Here is a 13,013-nt window from a genome sequence, read left to right as displayed (position 1 = left end):
ATCACCCCATGGATGCTGATGCTGAGAAATCCCACCCTGAACCACAGCCAAAACCCCACGCCAGACCAACTGAAGTGCTCCAGGGAATTCTGGTGGATTCCATCTCAAATTAAACTCACGTGTGAAAGACAAGCCAGACACCCAGCTCGGGGAGATGCATCCCCAGGAGGTCTGATACCACAGGCAGATCTGAACCCGGGGCTGCTCCTGGGGACAGGAGGCACGAGGCAGAGCTAGGGAGGTGTTCTTTAATTTTTTTTTTTTTTTTGAAGGTATGCAGTTCTCAAAAAGGCAAAAAAAAAAAAAAAAAGGCCCCGTGTTTGCAGCCAACACGTGTAATCTGTTGCAGCCCTTGTCAGACAAAACATTTTTGCCGTAAGACAGCGATTCCCAGAGGGGAAAGGGGCGAAGTGAAAATACTTTATCAGCTGCCTACATATGTAAAGCAGTCCCCTGGCTGAAAAGCAAAGCCTCTTTCCTTTTGAAAGCCTGGGAAGGGAGAGATGGGAGGCGACTGCCTGGGAGCAGGGACAGGAATGACAGAGGCACAAAGCCCCACGCAGCAAACCCCAGGCCTCCCTCCTAAAATCTGCTTATCTCCCTATCAGAGCAGCAGAACTACCTAGGCTGGGGGAAAAGAGGTATTAAACAAACAAATCCAAACAAACCAGAGATTGTGACTCGGTTTGGAAAAAAAAAAAAAAGAAAATCTCCAAATATATACGTGGGTTTTTAAGGTACAGAAATTATCCCTTCATCCAGCCATGAAGAGCAGGTTCTGCTGGAGGCCCCGGGCTCAGCAGGGGCTGTGTCCATCCCCCTGGGTGTCTGTGCCACCAGGCTGGGTGGTTTTGGAGATGTGGGGATGATTCCCTGCCTGGATTTATGAAGAACTCCTCGGGCAGAAGCTGCTGGCAGCCAGGGGCTCCTCCTGCTGCTCCCGACTCCAGGTCTGGTTGGGAAGGTTGGGAATTTGGGTGACATCCATCAGGCCTGAGCTCCACGGGATGAAGGGACTCTGCTGGCAACAAGTGTGCTGGCTGCTGAGTCCCCAGCAGTGGCTTCTCCTCCATCCATCAGCAGAGAGACCTGAAAAGATGGGGAAAAATAAGAAATGGGAAAAAAAAAAAAAAAAAAAAAAGGAAATGAATGACACGTAGCAAGGTCCCTGCTGGCAGCGAGGGGGGTGTGAAGTGGGCAGCTCCATCCGAGGCACAGGATGAGGGGTTTGGGCTCTGCCCCCAAATACAGATGGACACAAGAGGGAGGTAAGAAACAGGATGGAGTGGGGTGGGGGAAATGAAGGAGAAAGGGAAGAAAGAGGAGAAGAAAGGGAAAGGAAAGGCAGCGGGGGGAGAGGGAAGGAGCAGGCGTGCGTGCCCAGCTGGGCGATGCATCACATTGAAATTGTCCCGCATTAAAAATTCACCAGCCAGTGAATTTTCAAGGGATTTGTAGTAATTAGATGACAAAATGCTGGCAAATCTCAGGCTTGCCAAAGATGTTACTCAGGGGTCAAAGACTCGACACTTTTGGCTGGGTAATTTGTAAGTGTCAATCACACTCAGCCATCAGAGAGAAAGGAGAGATCTAAGGGCTGAATCCTAACGAAGTCCAAGGCTCTGCCTGCCCACCCCCAGCACCCCCCCCTCCTCCTCCTCCCCCTCCTCTTCCTCCCCACGCAGCCTCACTCACAGCAGCTGACACACAGAGCAGGCTTCGGTGCTTTGGGTTTTCTTTTTTTTTTTTTTTTTTTTTTTTTAATTAAAAAGAAACTCCCCACTTTTCATTTTTCGGCCCCAATTTCTGGTGGGAGGAGAAGCAACCCTGCTTTGCAGCCCTCCCCTTTTATCCTGCAAGATGCTGAGCTGCTCCCCCCAATCCCAGCATGAGCTTCCCATCACTTCTTCAGACATTTGCTTCAAATTCCTCCTGGGACAGCCCCCATCAACCCCCCCTCCTCCTTCCCAGGGTTTCCTCAGCCCAGGCTGACAACCTGGGCTGGCTTGGGCTAAAAATGAAATTAAAAACCAGGTGCAATCTGCCCATTTCTGCCTCCCCACCAGGTGTAAGGGAACCTTCCTGGCCTGGCTGAAATAACCCAGGTCAGTTTGGGTCCCTGTGGGACGGATGCTGCCAGCCCTGGGGGGTGGGAACAGGGGGGTCCCACTTTGGGCTGAGCTGGGGGCAGCAGCTCTGTGCCACACATCCACCCAGAGCCTGTGAGGAGGGAAGAAATTAAAAGGTTTTTCTACTTCATCTGCTTAGAAATCAGAGCACTGAATGCAAAATAAAGCTTCACCCAAAGCAGGGTGAACACCCTGAACCCTGCACCCAACCCCAGTGGCATTAGCAGGGGGGCTGCTACCATGAGCTCCACTTGATCCCAAGAGGGTTTTAGGTTGCCACATGCAGGGGGCAGGGGCCAGGATGTCCTCTCCACCCCTCCTGGCTTCTCGAGCTCTCCTCATTACCCAGCCTACACCCCACCTCCAGCTTTGGGCTGGGAGGGACATTTTGGGAAGGGACAGAAGGACACGGAGCTGTGGGGCATGGAAAGCATCCCTCAGGGCACACCCCAAACCCACTGAACTCAGCTGAGTCACATGGAGAAAATAAAACCCAAACCAACCACAAAACAGGAGCTCTCTTTGCTCCATACTACATTTTGCCAGTGTCCTCCATCCAAGCAGCCCAGAGAGGGAGAGGTGGTGAGGGGGAGTGGAAGGGCATGAGAAAAATTGCCTTTGGGAAGAGCTGATTCCAAATCCATGGGAATTCCCTGCTGCAGGACAGGGGGACTGCAGTATCTGGTACCCCAGGCAGGCTGCTCTCCAGCTGCTGTGCTGCCCTATATAAGGGAGCTGAGGGGCTGTAAAAGTGGCTGTAGGTTTCTCCTCAATTTCAAAAGTCATTTAGCAGCTGCAAACCACTGCCTGGCAACAGCCAGCCCTCGGAGGGGCAGCCTTTTCTTCAGCTGCACTTCCAGCTCCTATTCTGCATATTTAAATAGCTCAAATCACAGGCTGAGATCTGCAGAGGTGCTTTTCCATTTTTATCTTCAGCTATGCTTTAACTCCCATCACCTTAGGATGCTGCAGGAGGAACATTTGGGGGAAGCAGTGGTGTTGATCTGCAGCAGGGAAGGACCCAGGGACCTCCTGAGCTCCCACAGTGCTGCTCCCACCCACACCCACACCCACACCCACACCCACACCCACACCCACACCCACACCCACACCCACACCCACACCTGCCACACACCATGGACACCCCTCTTGCTTCCCTTCTCCTCCATTTGGGGCTGTCACACCTGGGGACAGCAGCTCCAAACCCTCAGCTCCACGTGGGCAGCAGCATGGGCAGGATGCCCCAGCCCAGCACCCATCAGCCCAGCACCCATCAGCCCAGCACCCATCAGCCCAGCACCCATCAGCCCAGCACGGGCCTGGGTCCAATTAGGTGGGACACTGCCCTTCCTCCAGGGTCCTCCCTGTCCCTGTCCCTGTCCCTGTCCCTGTCCCTGTCCCTGTCCCTGCTGTGACATGGTTTTGATGTGTCCCCCAGCCAGGCCACAGCATCCACACCCCCCTCAGCCAAAAGTGGTTTTGATATTCCCTGCCTCTCCTCCTAGCTCTGGTTTGGGGTGAAAGCCTCCCTTATTAGCCAATTTGGATGCCCATTTACTGGGAATTACTGAGCCTGATTATTATTCATGAGCAGCTAAGTCTGAAACCTCAGTCCCTGCCATCCGAGTCCTCTCCCTCCCCACTGCACAGGTTTAGGGAAAAGAGGAGGCAGAGCTGCTCAGTCACATGGAGAAAGGAGAGCTGGGTGCTGCCTCCCTGCTCTGCTCTTCCTTTTCCCCTTGAGGGAGGTGGTGGTGGGAGCTGGAGCTGGGGATGGGAAGTGCTGGTGGAAGCTGGAAGGCAGAGGTGGGTGCTGGAAGGTGGTGGCACCAAACACTGGTCATGGGGTGACCCACAGAACCCTACAGACACCCCAGGGAAGAGCTCATGCTCCCCAGATCCTGAGCACAGCCCCAGGGGCAGCTGCCATGCCAGTTTCCTGCTGTCCCCTCCCATGATGGGGTCCTGAGAGTCCCCTTGGCTGGGGCTGAGCCCAGCTGGCCCATGGCAACCAGGGGCAACTGGTCTGAGCCCTGACACAGCCAGGGGATGTCCTGCTGGCTGCAGGGAGGTGAAGGGGCAGCAGCAGCAGCAGCACCTTGGCTGATCCTGATTGCTGTGAGGGTGCTGAGGGAAGAGAAGCCAGAAATGATCCAGTTGAGGTGAAACCTGGCTTCACTTCACCCGAGGCAACCAGGAGACCCCATGGGAAGTGGGGAGTAGAATAAATCCATGGAGAGTATGAGAAAAGAAGGGGAAAGAGGTGCTGGGCAAAGACTTAGAGCCTGGGGAGGAGGAGGATGGGGAAGAGAAACCTCTGGAGAGATGCTAGAGCTCCTTCCAGTGCCTGAAGGGCACCAGGAAAGCTGGGGAGGGAGTTGGGACAAGGGCCTGGAGGGATGGGATGAGGAGAGTTGGCTTTAAACTGTAACAGGGGATGTTTAGGTTGGACATTAAGAAGAAATTCTTTAATTTGAGGGTGCTGAGCCCCTGGTTGCCCAGGTTGCTCCCAGAAGCTGTGGCTGCCCCATCCCTGGTAGCGTTGAAGGTTGGATGGGGCTTGGAGCACCCTGGGCTGGGGCAGGGGTCCCTGCCCATGGCAGGGGGGGCACTGGGGGAGCTTTAAGGTCCCTTCCCACCCAAACCAGTCTGGGATTCAATGATCCTGTGCTCCCAGAGTCCCCTGCCCCCTCCTATGGGACAGTGAGGACAACACCATGGATGGGGGAACACGGAGTCACCTTGAGCAATGCCAGAGGGCAGGAGAGCCCAGCCCAGCTCCCTGGGGTCCCTGGGGAACCCAGCCCTGGCAGGATGGGACTGGCAGCACCCAGCAAAACCCAGGGTCCCCTGGATGTCCTCTGGGTGCTGACCCAGTCACTGTCCCCATAAGTTGACCCCAGCCCACACAGGGCCCCAGCAGCAGGCAGCAAGGAAGGGAAGCTCATTTTACATTAAAACCCCTTAACCTTCTAATTCAGTACAAAGCCTGCATTTGAGTAGCATCCTAAACCAATTCCAGAGCCCACCCTGGGGAGGGGGATCCAGTGGGTATCCAGGGAGCCCCCCTGGCTCATCCCACTCCCTGGGGTCTTGCCTGGCAAAATCCCACCCAGCAGGGCAGGGGGCTTCAGCCCAGGCTCTGCAGCCCCCAAGGGAGACTGCACCCTATGCCAGGCCCTACAGAAGGCAGGGCTGAGCAGACCCCACCAGTTTCAGCTCCATGCTGGTGTGAACCTTTCACCAGTCCAGAGAGACACCCCCACCCCCAGCTCATTTCCCAGAGCCCAGAAATCACCTGGGCAGCCCCCACCACGGTTGGGACCTCCAGTTCCCACCTGCAGAGTGATGGGTGATGTCCCAGCTCATCCCCTCTGTCACAGCCTGGATACAGCACACCCACCCTAAAAGGACACCCAGAGCACCCTAAAAAGAGCCCAGACCCCCCGTGGCACCAGCCCTGTGGTGTCAAGGGTTAGGAAAAGGAGGGGAGCAGGGGTACAGCTCATCACAGCCTCATTACAGCAATTAGTGTGCCATCCTTTGCTCTAGATCCAAGCTTTCTGAATAATTGTAGCTGCTAAAAGAAACCATTATGGCTCCAAGAAACCCAGCAGGTTGGGATGGTGTTCAGCTGCAGCAGGACCACCAGGGCCAGGGACCCATTCCCCAGGTTCAACTCCATGGGCAGCTAAGAGACTTTGCATTATTTTATCATTAGGATTGTTTTGGATTGGGAAAAACCAAAACAGGCAGTGGGGAGCCACGGATTTCCTGCAGACCTCCTTAGGTGTTCATTTCCACACTTTTTCAGAAAATTCCCCTTCAGCCCGCTGGAATTTTAGGGGTGCAATAGGTGGGATTCTCAAAATGTAAAAAAGAGCAGGAATTACCTCAAACTGCTCTCCAGAGCTGTGCTCAGCACTCCCATAATTAATGTATGGGCACACATCTATCTGTACACACCCCCCCCCATCAAACAGATTTCCTTGATACCAAATTGCCTGAAAAATTAACCAGTGTCAAACTGCTCAACAAGATAAGTATCATTAAGGGAAAAAGAAAATCTTCATTATGTTTGAAAGTGTAGGGAACACAAAAAAACCACCACCACCACCAAACCACCAACCCAAGCCCCTCATGAATGGTTTTTCTCGGGAAGTCCCATGTTTTAAAAACATATCAAAGGGTTAAATTAATTTTCATTAAAATTTAAATTTTAGAAGGCTCCCTTCTCTTCTTCCCTCCCTCCTCCCCCTTTGAACGTTTGACTGGCAACCATTTCATATTTCAATCTCAGCAGAACAAATTGAATTAGATGTTGAAACCAAACTCTGCTCTGTTCTCTAAAGCCTACATGCTCTGCTTGCACTAATCCTTTGCGTCGCTGCTGCAGACCTCAGAGATGCTCAGCAAGAAACCTGCCCTGCCACAAAAGACAATGAAGGGAGAGAGGGAGGGAAAAAAAAAAAAAGAGAGAGAAAATATAAAAAAAAAAAAAAATGGAAAAAAAAAAACCCCCAAACCAAAACACAGGAAAAAAAAAAATCAAAACAAAACCCCAGGAAAATCCAAACCCAAGCTGCAAAGTGTTGCTGGAATTGGGGACTGGTGATTAATGTGCCTGGAAGGGACCCTGCCTGGCTCTTCCATCTTCTGTTGGGTGTGGTGAGAGCTGCTGGTTGGTGTGTGTGTCCCCCTGGGATGCTAAAGCCCCATTTTTCTCTGATGAGTCCTGCCTGGGACCAGGGAGGTTCTGCTGCTGCTGCTGCTGCTGCCACCCCCGTGCTGGGAAAGGCAGTGGGGAGCAGGGATGGGAATGCTGAATGCTGACCAAAAAAAAAAACGAAAACTCAGAGATTTCCCTCCTCCCTAGTGAGCTCAGCACCATTTCAGCTGAGCTCTGCTGACAGTGCCACTCTGCCCCCCGTGCCTCAGTTTACCCACCTCTCTGCTGAGCACAAACACCCGGGGGCTGTAGGGCCAGGGGGGTGCTGGGGCTGCTGAGTGTTTTACACTGTGGGGGGGAAACCTGAATTCTGAGGGTCTGTCCCCTGAGTCCAGCAGCAGGGGATCCCAGTGCTGGGGGCTGAGAAGCTCCTCAGTGGCAGCAGAAAGGCCCCTGGGGGTGCAGAGGGGTGGCTGCTGGCAGGGGCTTTGCAAAGGAGCTGGGACAGGACAGGTCTGAAAGCAACACTGCATGTCCTGTCCCTCCTGCACTGCTCCAGCCCTCCCCAGCTCCATCCCTCACTTCCCCAGCTCCATCCCTCACTTCCCCATCTCCATCCCTCCTCACCTCCATCTCTCACTTCCTCACCTCCATCCCTCACTTCCTCACCTCCATCCCTCACTTCCTCATCTCCATCCCTCACTTCCTCACCTCCATCCCTCACTTCCTCATCTCCAGCCCTCACTTCCTCACCTCCATCCCTCACTTCCTCACCTCCATCCCTCACTTCCTCATCTCCATCCCTCACTTCCTCATCTCCATCCCTCATTTCCTCATCTCCAGCCCTCATTTCCTCACCTCCATCCCTCACTTCCCCATCTCCATCCCTCACTTCCCCATCTCCATCCCTCCTCACCTCCATCCCTCACTTCCTCATCTCCAGCCCTCACTTCCCCATCTCCATCCCTCACTTCCTCACCTCCATCCCTCCCCAGCTCCATCCCTCACTTCCTCACCTCCATCCCTCATTTCCTCACCTCCATCCCTCACTTCCTCACCTCCATCCCTCACTTCCTCACCTCCATCCCTCCCCAGCTCCATCCCAGGCTGGCTGGGGGAGATGTTAACAGCACATCCTGACATCAGCTGCTCCAAGGGTCCCAATGCTACCTCCAGATCCCAGCACTGCCTGCAGACACACTCCAAGGCATTTCTCTAACCCACCTGGGATGCTTTATGCCCTCTCCCATCAGCCTGGGCTCCAACCCAGCCACATTTACCCCCCAGGCAGCTGGTGGGGTTGGAGGCTCAAGAAAAGTCCAGTAATGAGCAAGTACTGATCCCCCTGGGAGGTGGGGTTGGGCACTGCCCAGCAGCACCCAGGAACTGCCAAGAAGAAAAGAGCCTCTCCAGCACACACAAACACACCCCAGCTGCTGCTGGAGGACACTTGGATGAGGTTTAGGAACCAGCATCATTCCTATGACTGTAAAAATGGGAGCCAGAACATGTCAGAATGGATCCTGTGGTGGTGTTGAGCAAATCTGGCCTTGCTTGAGACAGCACCACAGGGACTTTCTCTCCAGCATGACAGGTTTGTCAGCCCAGTGCCCCAAAGACACCTGGAGTGGGTGGTGAGTCCCTCCTTGGATGGACAAGGGTGGCAGAGCAGAGTTCAAAGGGACCACGGAGCCTCCCTGGAGTTCTTGTTACACTGCTCTGGATGTGGTTGGTGTGTACAGGTTTCCTCCAAGGTTTTCACTGTGGCCACAAACACCAAGGAGAGCCATGAACCTGTCTCCCCTTTCCTGGAGCCAGTCAGGGCTTTGCTGGGTGGTCTCAGAAGGATGTGGGGGACTGGTGTGCGACCACCAGGAGCTCTTTCATCCTGGCTCCCACCCTGTGCTCTCTGTGCTCCAGAGATGTCACTCCAAGAAGAGCCAGGCCAAGGGGGGGCAATGCCAGCCTGAGATGGCACAAGCAGCCCTGGGGGTGCGTGGTGGCCGAGGTGGGAGTGAAGCTGTGGAGAGCACGGGAGCTGCCAGGGAAAAGGTCTTTGCCAAACTATCTGTTCCGTGGTGGCAGCTGCAGGTTGGTCTCCAAACAAGAGCCTTTTTAATTTTTTTTCTTTTTCTTTTTTTTTTTTTTCCTTTTGGCAGCCCATCTGTTCTCCCCCTGCCCCAGCGAGGGCCAATTCGCCACTCGCCAGCGATTTCTGCTGCAGCAGCAGTTCTGCCTTGCCTTGCAGGAGAGCAAACCCACCAGGGAGCAGACAGAAACACAGGCAGGGAGAGTGCTCACTCCCACCTGGAGCCTTCACCCAGCCCAAAGACCACAGCTACGAGCCTGGGGGGTGACAGGGAGCAGAAGGAGCCAGGTGGGACCTTTGCCCCAGGGGATGCTGAACCTTTGCAAGGCCACTTCTCCTCTTGGCACTGCCCACCCTGTGGCACCCCAGGGTATTTGGATTTTGAGGGCCAGCTGTGCCCACCGTGGCCCCACAGCCCTGGTACCCACCTTGCTGATGGCTGGCAGCTGCTAGATAGCCTCCTCCTCTTTGTTGTTCTCCTCCTCATCCAGATGCTCCAGGATTTCATTCAAAACCTCCGAGCGTTTTCTCTTCTTTGGGGAATCTGTCCCAGATCAGGTGGCAGTGAAGAGGATGTAGGAAAAGAAAAAAAAAAAAGTAAAGATTACAACCCAAGCTCATGCAGAACCATCCTTAGCTCATCTCCTGCTCTCTCCAGCCCCCTCCTGGGTAAAGCCCCTCCTCACCAGCCAGTTCCCAGCAGGACAGCACCAGGAACACCCCAGCTGGAGGGGTTGCTCCAGACCTCCCCAAAGCTTTGCCTTGATAAAAGCAAACAACCCCAGCATCCACACAGGCTCAGTGGTGAAGCTGACCCCAATCCACCCCCCAGCCCCCACCAAGAGTGGTCACGAGCCCACCCCAGAGAGCAGCCTTGGTAGGACACTCACCCACCATCTCCCCCCTCTGCTGGCAAGGGATGAAGGCAAGAGGCTGGCTCCCCCCCCCCAGCACCATCACGCTCCCAAAGCCACCCTGGGGCACAGCACCATGCACACATCCTTCCCCAGGATGCTCCAGCCCCCGGGGGCTGCCAGCACCTGAGCAAGAATCCCCAAACCATTTGGGGACCGTTCTGAGGCCGTGGTGGGTGCTGTGTCCTCTCCACCAGGCAAGAAGTGCCCTGTTGGCAGGAGCAGAGGCACTTCCCCCACTCCCCCCACCCCAGCCAGAAGCTCTTGCTGGCTGGCAGCACATGGAGAACAGCTGTTTAAATCCTGCTTTCAGACATCAAAAGCCTCGCTGGGTTCCTCAAACAAACAAACATACCATAGGACTAAAGAAAAGGTGTAAAATAAATAAATGGAACAAGCTGTGCATTTTCTTTTAGTATTACAGCTGCTGCGGGAGATAAACAACAAGTAAATGTCACAAAACATCAATACAGAAGAAATTAACCTGACAAAAGCTCACATCCCCCCCCAGCACACACACAGACACACACACACTCCTCCTTCCCCCCCTTCTTCCCCAACTCCCAATAATTTTGCATTTCTGGAGTTCCCATCTAATGATTTTATTTTTCAATTAATTCCTTGACAGCGAGCCAGAGCCCAGCTCCTCCCTGCTGGGGGCTGTGGGGCTGGGGGTGTCAGCACCACCCCCCACCTCCTGGTGCCCCCTCACCCAGCCCAGGGGGGCTGCAAGGTGCCACTTGGGCCCCCCAGGAGGCTCTTCATCCAGAGGCACACGAGGGGTTATCCCTCTCCCTGCTGATCCCCCAGCCAGCTGTGTGCTGGGGGGGCTCAGGGATGGCATCAAAGGTGGTCCTGGCCCCCAAATCCAGCACAGGGTGCCCACCCCTGCCACCCCCTCCCCCCAGACAGAGCCTGGGGGGGACACTGGGTGCTATGGGAGTGCAGGGGACCCGCTGTGGCTGGGGCAGGGGGCTGGCAGGGCACTGCTCCCCCCAGATCCACCACCTGAGCCACGGGGAGCACCGGGATCATCCCTCCAGCTGCCTAACGAGGAGGGAAATGAGGGGGGGGGGGGGGAAACACAGAAACAAAAAAACCCAGGAGGGTGGGGAAGTGAATTGGTTCAACTTCCGTTCTGCTGCTCCAAGCTGGTTAAGGTTTGCCTGCTAACCATCCCATTTGCTTCCTTTAAACAATGGGCAGAGCTGGCAGGGGTGGGCTGGGAGGGGGATTACCACGGGATTAGAACGTGGCAGGGTTGCGGATGCCACGCTAATCCTGCAGGCTTTTCCTCTCTGGCTACAGCATGTGTTTGCATTAGTTACAGATGCTCTCTGGAAAAAAAAAAAAAAAAAAAAAAAAAGGAAAAAAAAAAAAGAAAAAAGAATGAAAAAGGAGGAAAAAAAAAAAAGCAAGCCCCAAAAGCTGCAGGGTGAAGGTGAGCGAGGCAAAAGGAGCAGGATGAGGGGTGCTGAGCAAGCTGGGGAGGGTGATGGGGAAACCTCCTCAGCCTGCTGGGGAGGAACTGGGGATGGGGCTGGGGAGGAACACACCATCCTGGCAACCCCCTGCTGCCAGCACACCACTGCCAACAACCACGGGTTGTGGGGACCTCGGGGGTGTCTCTGGAAACACTGACACTCAAATCATAGCCAGGCCCCCCCTCCTCACACCTCTCATTCCCCCACCCCATCCTTCCTCTAAAACACCCCCAGCGAGTCCCTCCTTCCCCGTGCCTGGTGCCGAATTCCCCATCTGTCAATTTAATTCTTTGATGGATGGGAAAGAGCAGGAAGAAGTGGCCGGGCACAGCTGGCTTCCCAAGTTAGTCCTGGCAGGAGAGCGGCGGCCGCGGCCCCGCCGGCTGCGCGCGGTGTTTGTCAGGCCCAGAGCACACAAGTCAATAGTCATTTAGCTGGATTGGGAGCAAGTACCTTCCCTGCACGGACTGTCAGCTCCTGGGAGAGCAGAGCACACACACACACACACACACACACACACACACACACACACACACACCCAGGCCATCACCACCTCCCTCTGAGATCTTCCCCCAGCCAGGGATGGAGCTGCGCCGGCAACCGGTGGCCTGAGCCGGGCAAGTGAGGGGGGTACAGGGGGGTGACACAATTGGTCTGCTTGGAAAAGACCTTTAAGATCACTGAGTCCAACCACTAACCCAACCCAACCAACCACTAACCCAACACAACCAACCACTAACCCAACCCAACCAACCACTAACCCAACCCAACCAACCACTAACCCAACCCAACCAGCCACTAACCCAACCCAACCAACCACTAACCCAACCCAACCAACCAGTAACACAACCAACCACTAACCCAACATAACCATTAACCCAACCCAACCAACCACTAACCCAACCCAACCATTAACACAACACAACCAACCATTAACCCAACCCAACCAACCACTAACCCAACCCCACCAACCATTAACCCAACACAACCAAGCCCAGTGCTTAAACCACGTCCCTCAGCACCACATCATGGCATTGGGTGGCCCCTCATGGCGTTCAACAGGACCACGTGCAGGGTCCCTTCCATGGTTTCTCCTTACCAAGTTATAGGAGATAACTCTCCTCTCTTCACCCACAGCAGCCCCAAATCCTGCCCTGTGGCCAGCCAGGCTCTGGGGCTCCCAAGCCCCTTGCAGCAGCAGGTCCCTCAGGTTAACAACACATGGTGTGGTGTCATTAAAGCTCCAAGAAAGTGGTTTTGGTTTTTTTTCCCAAAATGTAAGACTCTGCTGCCTCAGGACAAAGAAAAGGTACACTCAGAAAGGAGCAAAAAGACTTAAAACTCTCACAGACTGTGCTCAGAGCCAGGGGAGCAAGCAGAGGGTGCCAGCAGGGCTGGGCTCTGGCTTCAGTTCTGCCAGCATCACCCAAACCAGCTCTGGCGACCACTTTTGGGGGTCTTCACTTTTTCCTGGAACATTAGAGAGACTCAGAAGCCCTAAAGTATGAGCTGAAAACGACACAAAATGGGAAGGCAGCCTATTCCATTTTATTGCACCTATTAGAGCTATTGAAAAGATAGCTGAGAAGTGCCCTGACTGCCACGACAAACGCCTGCACGGAGAAAAGATTGAGGAGAGCAGACCTCTCCTTAACCTAATGAATAACAGCAGAGCAGGGCCTGGGAACTGGAAGCCAAATCTCTCTAAATGGTGTCTAGAAATAAGGT

At 54.4% G+C, this 13,013-nt stretch overlaps 1 protein-coding gene across 4 annotated transcripts in view; it reads right to left on the bottom strand.

Annotated features, from left to right (window-relative positions):
* Positions 1-237: 237 nt before the first annotated feature.
* The window catches only part of RBM19 (RNA binding motif protein 19), a 64,101-nt gene continuing 51,325 nt past the window's right edge, over positions 238-13,013 (bottom strand). For 2 of the 4 annotated variants that reach the window (XM_071762858.1, XM_071762861.1), the window contains exons 24-25: positions 9,316-9,431; positions 238-1,089 (exon numbers count right to left, since the gene is read on the bottom strand). In XM_071762858.1, coding sequence (XP_071618959.1) covers positions 9,337-9,431 — 95 coding nt within the window. In that variant the 3' untranslated portion in view covers positions 238-1,089; positions 9,316-9,336. Of the gene's footprint in view, positions 1,090-6,433; positions 6,556-9,315; positions 9,432-10,156; positions 10,229-13,013 lie in introns of those variants that run through there. The other 2 variants (XM_071762859.1, XM_071762862.1) reach the window with 2 other exon arrangements.

The sequence above is a fragment of the Heliangelus exortis genome, chromosome 19 (assembly GCF_036169615.1).
Source record: "Heliangelus exortis chromosome 19, bHelExo1.hap1, whole genome shotgun sequence".
Classification (NCBI taxonomy): Eukaryota; Metazoa; Chordata; class Aves; order Apodiformes; family Trochilidae; genus Heliangelus; species Heliangelus exortis.
The sequence above is the reverse complement of the archived record's forward strand: the minus strand, read 5'-3'. Positions and strand labels throughout refer to the sequence as shown.